Consider the following 10597-nt stretch of genomic DNA (forward strand, 5'->3'; position numbering starts at 1 on the left):
ATAATGTCAGGGTCTCTGCTTAATTTTCTGATTCACAATTATTCCCGGGAGATGAATCAACATTTGGAAGACAAATCTGAGCAACGTTTTAGACTCTTTAATTTTGTTTTACTCCAGGTTGCCACGTTCATCCTCCAGAAGATCCTTTTAGATGACACAGGTTTGGCATATATATGTCAGACATATGAGCGTTTCTCCCACGTTGCCATGATTTTGGTGAGTTCTTTCATCTATCTCTATCCCCCTTACGGTTACTTCTGATTACACAGCTTAGTCCCTTTTGCAGTTGACATTGAACAGCATCCTGGAACCTTATATAATGATTCTTGAAATATCTGATCTCTGATGTCAACTAGAATTATTTTGTATTTTGTGTGTTTTTTCCTACCCCACACCATTTTGGGGGAAAATAGGGTAAGATGGTCCTGCAGCTATCCAAAGAGCCTTCTGCCCGTCTGCTGAAGCATGTAGTGAGATGTTACCTTCGACTCTCAGATAATCCCAGGTAACTAAACATTTACAGGATTTATGGGACTTTGGGGAAATACTCTGGTGAATGGTTGCCCTGTCTCATGGCATAGCTCTTAATATCTTTAAGGTAGGCAAGGGCTATAACTTTAAGTCAGACAGAACTTAATTAAATCCTTTTCAAATCTGAAGTGCTGAATTTAAAAATCCATCAGAGGGGGTGCCTGGGTGACTAAGTCAGTTAAGCATCTGATTCTTGGTTTCAGCTCAGGTCATGATCTCACGGTTCATGAGTTTGAGCCCCACGTCAGGCTCAGCACTGACTGTGCAGAGCCTGCTTGGGATTGGGATTCATTCTCTCTCTCTCTCTCTCTCTGCCCCTCCCCCCATCTCTCTCTCTCTCTCTCTTTCTCTTTCTCTCTCTCTGTCTCATAAAAATAAATAAACTTTGAAATAAAATAGGGGCGCCTGGGTGGCTCAATTGGTTAAACGTCAGACTCTTGATCTCAGCTCAGGTCATGATCTCACAGTTCATGAGTTCAAGCTTCACATCAGGCTCTACGCTGATGGTGGGGAGCCTGCTTGAGATTCTGTCTCCTCTCTGCCTCTCACCTGCTTGTATGCTCGCTCACTCTCAGAATAAATAAATAAAAACTTAAAAATTCATCAGAGTTTTGGGGGTGCTTGGCTGGCTCAGTTGGTAAAGCATGCAGCTCTTGATCTCAGGGTCACGAGTTCAAGCCCCACGTTGGGCGTAGAGCTTACTTTGGGGGAAAAAAAAAATCAGTTTTGTCTCCCCACTGTAACTCTGTACCCTCCTCTAAAATTTCAGAGAATCTAGTCAGTTTCCAGCAAACCTTATGATACATTATTCCTGTGGTTTGAGCTTTCTATTGCTGCTTCAGGTGGTCAGAAAGAGAAGTATATTTTCAAAGATCTCTTAAGAAAGGAATGGAGCCCAGAGGACTCTTGAATTACATTTTCAGTTTTCTCTTTGATTCCTGTAAAGTCCTTGAACTAATTATTTTATCTGCCTGTGTTCATAATCTTTCTGTCAGAAATCATACATTGTAGATATGATGCATTTTAGAAATGTTTGACCTTTTGCTTTGTAAATCCATAATTCATGCTGAAAGCCACTTGCTCAGGTTCTGCTAAACCACATAATGGGGCAATTTCTGTGTTCCTAGGAATGGGGATAACTCGATTTAATGTGAACGCAGCCTTCTCCCACTGAGGTTATTCAAGCCCTAGCTATTTCTTCAACCATTTTGTCCTGTTCTTCAGTGGTTCCTGTTCCCATCAGTTTGAAAATATGTTTATTTAAAATTCTACTTGTACAAAGAAACCAGCCTGAACAAAAGCCGTAACTTTATTTAAAACAGCTTTATAAATCATTACCGTTTACCTGTTTAAGGTTTTCAGATTTGCTTTTTCTGTGATTATCTTTTAAAGAAAATGATACATTTAAAAGTTCATCTGATAATGTTGCCACCATTGTTTTGTTTTTACTTCTCACCTTTTATTAAACCTTTTAACTATGAAGCTGAAGCAGGGGCGCCTGACTGGCTTGGTCAGTAGAGCATGCAACTCTCGGTCTCAGAGTCCTGCATTCAAGCCCCACATTGGGTGTAGAGCTTACTTTTAAAAAAAAGGTGGGGGGGAGAAATAAAGAAACTGAAGCAGTTTTTGGAAAGACACAAGTTTATACTGTTCAGAATTAAAGTTCATTCATTTATCATAATGAGTCAAGTCATCTCCCCTGTTCATGCACTGACTTTAGAAATGTTTCATTTACCATAACCCATCTATTTCTGTCATGAGCGTATTGACAGTATTTACTGTAATGAATCCGAAAGCAGTTGGAATTCAGGTGAACTCTTGCACCACTTCATTCCATTTTGCTTTGTCATGAAATTCCACATTGAGGCATCATTCTGAAAATATTCACAGACGACAGATCCTGGAGACCTCTGAGCCCATGCCTAATACAAGTTTTAAGGAATTTTAATGGATTAAGATACCTTGACTGAACTGCATATTCCCAGGATTCATTATGTGTGTATCTAAGACAGAACTTCTTCTCTGTCCCCCAAATGTGGGTTTATTTGCTGGTCTCCCCGGTTGGCTTGTTTGTCTCTGATGTAGGGCACGTGAAGCGCTCAGGCAGTGCCTCCCTGACCAGCTGAAGGACACGACCTTCGCCCAGGTGCTAAAAGACGACACCACCACGAAACGCTGGCTTGCACAACTGGTGAAGAACCTGCAAGAGGGCCAGGTCACCGATCCCCGGGGTATCCCCCTGCCCCCTCAGTGATCCTCCCCCGCCCCCTTCCACTGCTCCCCCAAGTAGGGGACAGGAGGGGGAACCTGCGAGGAAAACAGCTCAGGTTTTACCGCCGACCGGGAATAGACAACCTCAACGCTGAACTGCACTGGAGAAGAGGGGCAAGGTGACCCCGCTTGAGGAGTGTGGGCTGCCATCTCAGGCCGCCTCCAGGACCTGGGCTCCCTCCACTCCTCCCAGGAGATGGGCTCCTGACACAGCAGTCTGCCACCACAGCTCCAGGAGGGTGTCCACACCAGCAAATGCTGTGTCTGCAGCATGCCCGAGATGGCCCTTCTCCCCCACCTCCACCAGCCACTGGCGGGGAGGGGAGGCAGGGTGGTGGCAGCAGCACTGTAGGCATGCTGAGCGCCTGGGACCAAGCCAGGTGGCGGTTTTTTATTTTGCCTTCCTGGAAGACTCAAGATGTGTCTCTTCATCCTCTCTCTCAGTATTTGTTTACTTTGGTCTTTTGTTTTTAATGTCAGAGAGAGGTGTGTTTAGTGGACACAAGCTGTAATACTCAGCAAAACTTTGTCAATTGGCACTGTTTACAAGTCTGTTAGCTGCATAAGCTTAATAAAAAGTTGGTCTGGGCATTACATCCCCTCTAGCAGGCCAATAGCTGCATGAACTGTGGGGAGGAATGGGAAGCAGGGGATAGAGAAAGCCAAAGGACAACAGGACCCCACCTCCTCTTTCTGTTCCCTTTCTGTTCTTCCACCCCCCAGTTCCAGATGCCACAAGGACCCTAACCTTGTTTCTGGCTCCAGCTGCTAGCTTTTCCAAATCTCAGTGCTTTTCTCTTTTTTACATCCCTCGTATTAAAACTTTAACAGACGTCTTAATTCATCAGGCTGTCCTGGGAGGGTATTGTACTGGGGGAGGAGAGACAGCAGTGGACCTCACCTTGAATTCCAGTCCTTGGAGAGATTTTCTGGGTGACTTAAAGGGGAGGTGCCTGGGATCAAGATGATAGGCTACTCAATCCCGTTCTTTGCTTTAGTATGAGTTCCTGTAGCTCCATCTGTCTTCATAATTGTACTTGAAGTGGTATAAGCTGAATGAACTCATGTTATTCAGATTTAAGATGGAGGACTGGACTCTGCTTCTTCACTTAAGTCTCCCTTTTTTTTTTTTTTTTTTGGACACATTCCCTATTGGTCTATGGGAATTACAGGGTTGACACTAAAATATTTCCAGCTTGTTCATATTGTGTCAGACAGTCCCCCTTCTATCTTTGGAGCTCTAGATAACTCTTCACACTCCATTGGCTTGAATCTGTAACGTGGTGTAAACTGTCTTGCTTTCCTCTAGTCCTTCCCCCTGCCAACACCTGCTTGCTGTCTCTCATCCCCATCTCCAATCACAGATGGGGTTACTAGTCAAGTCTAGAGAGAGACAAAGTATTTTCTGTCCACATCTTACACAAATGAAGGTGCCTCCAAACAAGTTGGGCCAGGAGGCGGGGGGCTGTCTGCAAGCAGCAAGCTCAGAGAAACCTTTGCAGAGACAGTTTTGCCAACATGAGGGCTCTTTCAAGCCGACTTTCACCAAGAGAGCCGGCCTTGTTAGTTGGCTTCTGTCTCTTTAGAACCGAGAAAGTAGTAATTGAGTAGCCTAGATGTAGAAAGGGTAGAATAAGCACTTATTCCCCTGCCTTCCAAAAATGAAGAGGAGAATCAGGTCAGCTCTCAGTCTCAAGCCTGAAGAGAAGAGGTCTTGGAGAAAGCAGAGAACAACATGGACCAGATAGACGTCTGGACCTCCTTCAGCCCTTAGTTTGTGATCTGGAGAGTCCAGCTAAGATATCCCTTATTTTTGCCAACTGCCTTCCTGCTGAGCCAAAGTTTCTCATTCCCCCTCCACTGAGGAAGCAGCTGAGGCCCAGGGCCTTGCTCCCTGGGAGATTCTCTTCTCTCTCCATCTTTTGGTGCGTTGGCCATGTTACTGTGCCAACAGTGTCTTAATTCCTGTTCCATCTATTCTCAGCTGGTCTTGGACCGCACACAGGAGTTGGGGGAGGGGTGGAAATGGGTATTATTCCTTGTAGTTGATCCTGATGCCTTATGTGTATAAAGAGACCCCTCCATTTTTTGTTTTCCATCCCTCTCACACCCTAACAGGATTGAAATAAAACCTGTTTCTGATTTTATAAAAATAATTTTTCCTTTAAACTGGAGACTTGATTTTGTCAATATCTAGATATCTAGGCACTCTGGTCACATGATCCTTGTCACCCCTGCCCCTACCATCTGTTCAGCTACACAAACACACTGTTGTGCCAAGAGAGCATTGATGGTTCCTTTGTGGATAGGTCCCTTGGGAAAAGTCCTGCGGATGTATCAAAGCTGTTTGGGAGGCTGGGGTGGTGCCCTTTATCTGGTAAAATATCTTCCTGAAACAGAACCTCACTCCTACCTGTAGTGGCCAGAACTTAATATGGGAGAGACTTCTATAAGTAAAGAGGTAGTGCTTGAAACATTTTATCACAGACTTTGATATTCATTTCCTTCTGAGGCTCAAGACTTAGCACACGTCTCCTTAGTTTCCATGCCTGTTTCTGGCTCTCAGTGAGATGGAGCCAGCCTCTGCTTCCAGCTTTTTTCCAAGGCACTGGGGGACCTGTGACCGAGTGGTGGAACAGGGCAAGGAGACGCACTGGCTGCCTTGAGAGCACTCTTACCTTACTGTCTGCATAGCATTCCCCTGCTCACTACCCCTGCTGCTCAAAGGCTGAGAGGCGGAGCAGATAAAGTTCTTGCTGTCAAAAGTCCAAGTAGAACATTTGGAATAGGGAAGAATAGAATGAAATGAGATTCCTGAATGCTGTGGAATTTTTAAACTATTTAAATACATTTATTTCAAAGCTGATCTAACAGCTAAGTTGAACAACAACATTAACAAACCTAATGACATACAGAACACTGCACTCTAAACCAACATTATACATACTCTCTTCAACTACACCAGAAGCATTTACCAAAACTGGTCATAGCAGACCACCAAGCCTCAAAGTTTTTCAAGAAAAAATTAGAATAATGTTCTCTGAACACAGTGGAATTAAGTTAGGAAAAAGAAAACTGGAAAGTTCCTAACTTTAAAAAGCAAGCAGTGCAGTTCTAAATGGCACAGAAGAAATCACAAACGTAATTAGAAAAAAAGATAGCCGTATCAAAACCTGTGACATGCAGGTAAAGTAATACTTAAATAAATACTACTTTAAATTCACATGTTCCGAAAGAAAGGATGAAGTGATCTAAGTTTTATGTCAAACTGGGAAAGGATAGCAAATTCAAAAAACAGTAAGATACAAAGAGCAAAAGTCAATGAAATAGAAAACGTGCAATAAAGAAAATGAAGTGGGAAGTCATTCCCTTGAAAACGTCAGTGTAATTGATAAACCCTTAATAGACCTTAGATCGGGGGGAAAAAATGTTAGAAAAAGTCAGGGTGGGGGGAGCACCAGGGTGGCTCAAATATCCGACTTGATTTTGGCTCAGGTCATGATCTTGTGGTCATGAGGTCAAGTCCCCAGTCAGGCTCTGCACTGAGCAAGTGGAGCCTGCTTGGGATTCTTCCTCTCCATCCCTCCCTAACTCGTGTACACACGCTCTCTCAAAGTAAACATTAAAAAAAAAAAAAAAAAACTTACAAATTACATTTTGGCTTTTAAGAAAGGAAAAAGGACATCACTCCGATCTACACTCACGAATCTTCCATAAAGTTCCAGAGACTATAGAATAAGGGAACAGGTTCCCATTCACTTTTGAAGCCACCAAAATCTATCAAGGATACCACAAAGGAAAACCAGGGACTGAACTCTACTATGAATGTAGAAGGAAAATTCCTAGGAAAAAATAGGTCTAGCTATATATATATATATATATATATATATATATATATATATATATATATATATACATATGCATGCAAATGATAGTGCACCATACCTAATCTGGGTTTACTATAGAAGACTGATTTAACACTTGAAAACTAAATGCAATTCACATAATCAACAACTGTATAAGGAGAAAACCCACACAATTGTCTAGACAGATGAACAAAAGAATACTATGAAATTCAATACCTATTCATGGTTAAAATAACAAACTGAAAACCAGTAACAGAAGGGAACATCCTTAACTTCATAAAAGGTAGCAACAAAAATCCTACAGTAAACTACTCAATGAAAAAAATACTGAAGTCCTCCTCCTGACATGATTGAGACAAAGATATCTACTCTCACGCCTCCCAAGCCTGTGTGCTAAGCCAAGAAAATAAAAGGATAGGAAAGTGGAAAAAATCTGCTGACAGCACAACTGTATACATTGATAACCCAAAAGAATCTCTAAACTCAGAATTGAATGGATTTAGCAAGGTCCTAGAATACAAAGTCAATATGCAAAAATAAAAATACATCAATTACATATTTCTAAATATAAGAAAAAAGTGGAATTTCAAAAATATAATAGGGGTGTCTGGCTGGCTCAATCAGAAGAGTATGTGACTTTTTAAGTTTATTAATTTTTGAGTAATCTCTACACCCAACATGCGGCTTACACTTTTGGGGCTTGCCCAAAATGAATAAACATTTAAGAAAATTTTTTTAAAAAGGGCACCTCGGTGAGTCAGTCAATTAAGTGTCCAAGTTTGGCTCAGGTCATGGAGACACCATTTGTATTTTTTATTCTAACTTCCCTCATTTTGTCCTCTGGTTCATTTTATACCTCCTTGTTCCCCTTCCCCTTGGTTTTTCGTTTTTAGTGTCAGAATAGAGGAATGGCTACATATCCTCCAGCTTTTGACTTTATGTATCCTGGCTTTTAATTAAGTGGTCTCATATTGATGATTTTTAAAGTGGAATTTAATATTTTGAGAAGCGTTTTTGACCACGAAGAAGATGGGCTTCATTTCAGAAGTTTTAGTTAGGCTGGAAGGACTGGGGAACTGACTCTAGTCCTGAGAAGCAAGATGTTTAGGGCATCTCCCCTGTGTGTTAGAAGGGTCTGGATTTGTCTGTGTGGCAGCAGGAGAGGACAGTGTTTACGTCTCCCTCTTTGCCAGCTGCCCCTTCATTTCAATTTAGGGCTTCTGGGCCTTTCCTGGGCATGATTCCCAGAAAATCCCTCTGCTGCTGCTGCCCTGATCAAGTTTCTGGATCTGTTAATAATAGACAACAGGGGGGGAAGGGCCAGGATCATTATGGAAATAGGAACGATCAAACCACAGGGACAGTTCCTGTACCAGGGCCCCATCTGTCTGCTCCCTCCCTGGGTCTATATAGAGCATCCTGTAGCAGGCATGTCTTCTAAGCCACTGTTTGGAGCATTCTAACCTTGTGAAGGTCTCCCATGTGCCTGCCCCAAAAATGAGAACACATGATCTGAGGAACATTAGCATGAAAAAAAAAAAATCTGAGATCTGAACTCTCCCAGAAAATACAGGAGGAATGATAATACCCCTGACCAAACCCCCAGAAGGGAAGAAATTCGGCAGCAACTAGGTAAGGCAAATAGAAACAGGCAAACCATATATAACCCAGGAGTGTAGAAGTGAGGAATGTGAGGCAGAAGTGTGGAAAACTAAGGACGTGATGATGTTAGGGGAGTAAAAATGGGGGAGGAAGATAAGCACATAAGACAGGTCCTCTATTAAGTAAAACCTGAAGCCTGCACCATTTAATTTGTGGTGCTCTCTTAATCTGTTTCCCTTAAATGGCCTCCCTCTTCAGCCTTCCTAGCCTGTATACTCTTCCTTTATCAAAACCTGCTCTCAGGGGTGCCAGGCTAGCTCAGTTGGAAGAGCATGTGACTCTTGATCTCAGGGCCCTGAGTTCAAGCCCCACATTGGATGTAGAAATTACATAAACAAACTTTCAAAATCAAAAACAAAAAACCTGCTCACTGGAGAATATGGAAACAGCTTATAAATTGTGGAAAAACAATAAAACGTCAGAAATTAACACCTGCCCAAACTGGAAACCCTGTTATTGTAACAGATATAGAAAACTACATAAAGAAAACGTATAGTTAGGGGTGCCTGGCTGGCTCAGTCAGTAGAGCATGTGACTCTTGATCTCAGGGTTGTGAGTTCGAGCCTCACATTGGGTGCTGAGGTTGCTTTAAAAAAATAAAATTACTGGGGCGCCTGGGTGGCTCAGTCGGTTAAGCATCTGACTTCAGCTTAGGTCATGATCTTGAAGTTTGTAAGTTTGAGCCCTACGTGGTCGTCGGGCTCTGTGCTGACAGCTCGGAGCCTGGAACCTGCTTTCAGATTCTGTGTCTCCCTCTCTCTCTGCCCCTCCCCCGCTCGTGCTCTGTCTCTCAAAAATAAACATTTTAAAAAAATTTAATAATAAAATTACTTAAAAAAAGAAAAGAAAAGAAAAAAGGGTACCTGGGTGACTCAGGTACTAAGCATCTGACTTCGGCTCAGGTCATGATCTCATGGTTCGTGAGTTCGAGTCCCACATCAGGTGAGCTCCAGCCCCACATTGGGTGAGCTCCAGCGCTGTATCAGGTAAGCCCTGCTTCTCTCTATCTGCCCCTCCTGGCATTCTCTGTCTCTCTGCCCTTCCTCACTTGCGCCCTTTCTCTCTCTCTCAGAAAAGAAAAAAAAAAAAAATGTATAGTTGAATAAGTTAGAAAGGGAAGACTGTTGTTAGCTCCCAGGACTAGAACTAGAACTCGGCCAATCATTTCAGAAGCCAGCTATGAGCATGATCCCATCACAACTCCCTCCTCCCAGAAGTAACCACGATCCTGACATTTATGGTAATCACTTAGGAGGATTTTATTTTAATGGGACTAAAGTTTTAGCTATAAATAATCACTAATGGTAGAATATTAGGCACTTGAGGGGTGTTTAGGGGAGCCATGAGAGGTAGCCAGATCTCAGCACACTTAAAATCACATCATTTCATACAGTTAGTTCCCTTTGTGCCTGTGATTAAAACACACCTCCCTGGAAAAGGATCCCCAGAAGCCTAAGTTCAGCGCTGTGCCCTGTGCCTTTAGCTGCCTGATTCCCATCCACCGGTCCAGAAAACTCCATATCCCATAGTCTTTCCAAGGCAGAGCAGAAGTAGGTCCCAGCTCACAGTGCTTGGGAGAGTGCCAGGACCTGTTTGTCTCTGACGCTGATGTGTGAGTCCAGGACATGGCCTCAACTTCTCTGGGCCTCAGTCTCTCCGTGTGAAGTATGGAGCCATAATAAAACCTTTTAAAATTTAGGGGCACCTGGGTGGCTCAGTCGATTAAGTGTCCAAGTTGGGCTCAGATAATGATCTTGTGGTGTGTGGGTTCGAGACCCGTGTCGGTCTCTGTGCTGACAGCTCAGAGCCTGGAGCCTGCTTCAGATTCTGTGCCTCACTGTCTCTCTCTGCCCCTCCCCCCGCTTGTGCTCTGTCTTCGTCTCTCTCTCTCTCTCTCTCTCTCTCTCTCTCTCTCTCTCTCTCTCAAAAATAAACATTAAAAAATTTTTTTAAAAAACGCATTTTAATAAAGCCTTTTACAATTCCTAAATTGGTCCCCTTGCCTCAGTGTTGGTTTCTATTTCAGCCACCTAGTCATTCACCTTGCAAGAAGCTCATTACCTTTCTTTTCCCTGTGGGTGTCTCTCCAATCTTGTGCTCCACTTTTTTGCCCTTGATTCGTACGTACCACAGGTCCATGCCATCTCTACACACATCTTTATAAACGCGCATGCATGTCCTTGCACATTGGAGGCGCTGAACAAGTGTTCATAGCATGGAAAGCACGGAAAGGAAGCATGGAAAGGAAGAACAAATGAACTGTTCGA

General features: G+C 43.1%; 1 protein-coding gene across 4 annotated transcripts in view; it reads left to right on the forward strand.

Annotated features, from left to right (window-relative positions):
* The window catches only part of CNOT9 (CCR4-NOT transcription complex subunit 9), a 29315-nt gene extending 24357 nt beyond the window's left edge, over positions 1–4958 (forward strand). For 3 of the 4 annotated variants that reach the window (XM_007086125.3, XM_007086127.3, XM_042995334.1), the window contains exons 6-8: positions 118–216; positions 414–505; positions 2617–4958. In XM_007086125.3, coding sequence (XP_007086187.1) covers positions 118–216; positions 414–505; positions 2617–2785 — 360 coding nt within the window. In that variant the 3' untranslated portion in view covers positions 2786–4958. Of the gene's footprint in view, positions 1–117; positions 217–413; positions 506–1658 lie in introns of all 4 variants that reach the window. The other variant, XM_007086126.3, reaches the window with a different exon arrangement.
* Positions 4959–10597: the final 5639 nt, after the last annotated feature.

Source organism: Panthera tigris, chromosome C1 (genome assembly GCF_018350195.1).
Source record: "Panthera tigris isolate Pti1 chromosome C1, P.tigris_Pti1_mat1.1, whole genome shotgun sequence".
Classification (NCBI taxonomy): Eukaryota; Metazoa; Chordata; class Mammalia; order Carnivora; family Felidae; genus Panthera; species Panthera tigris.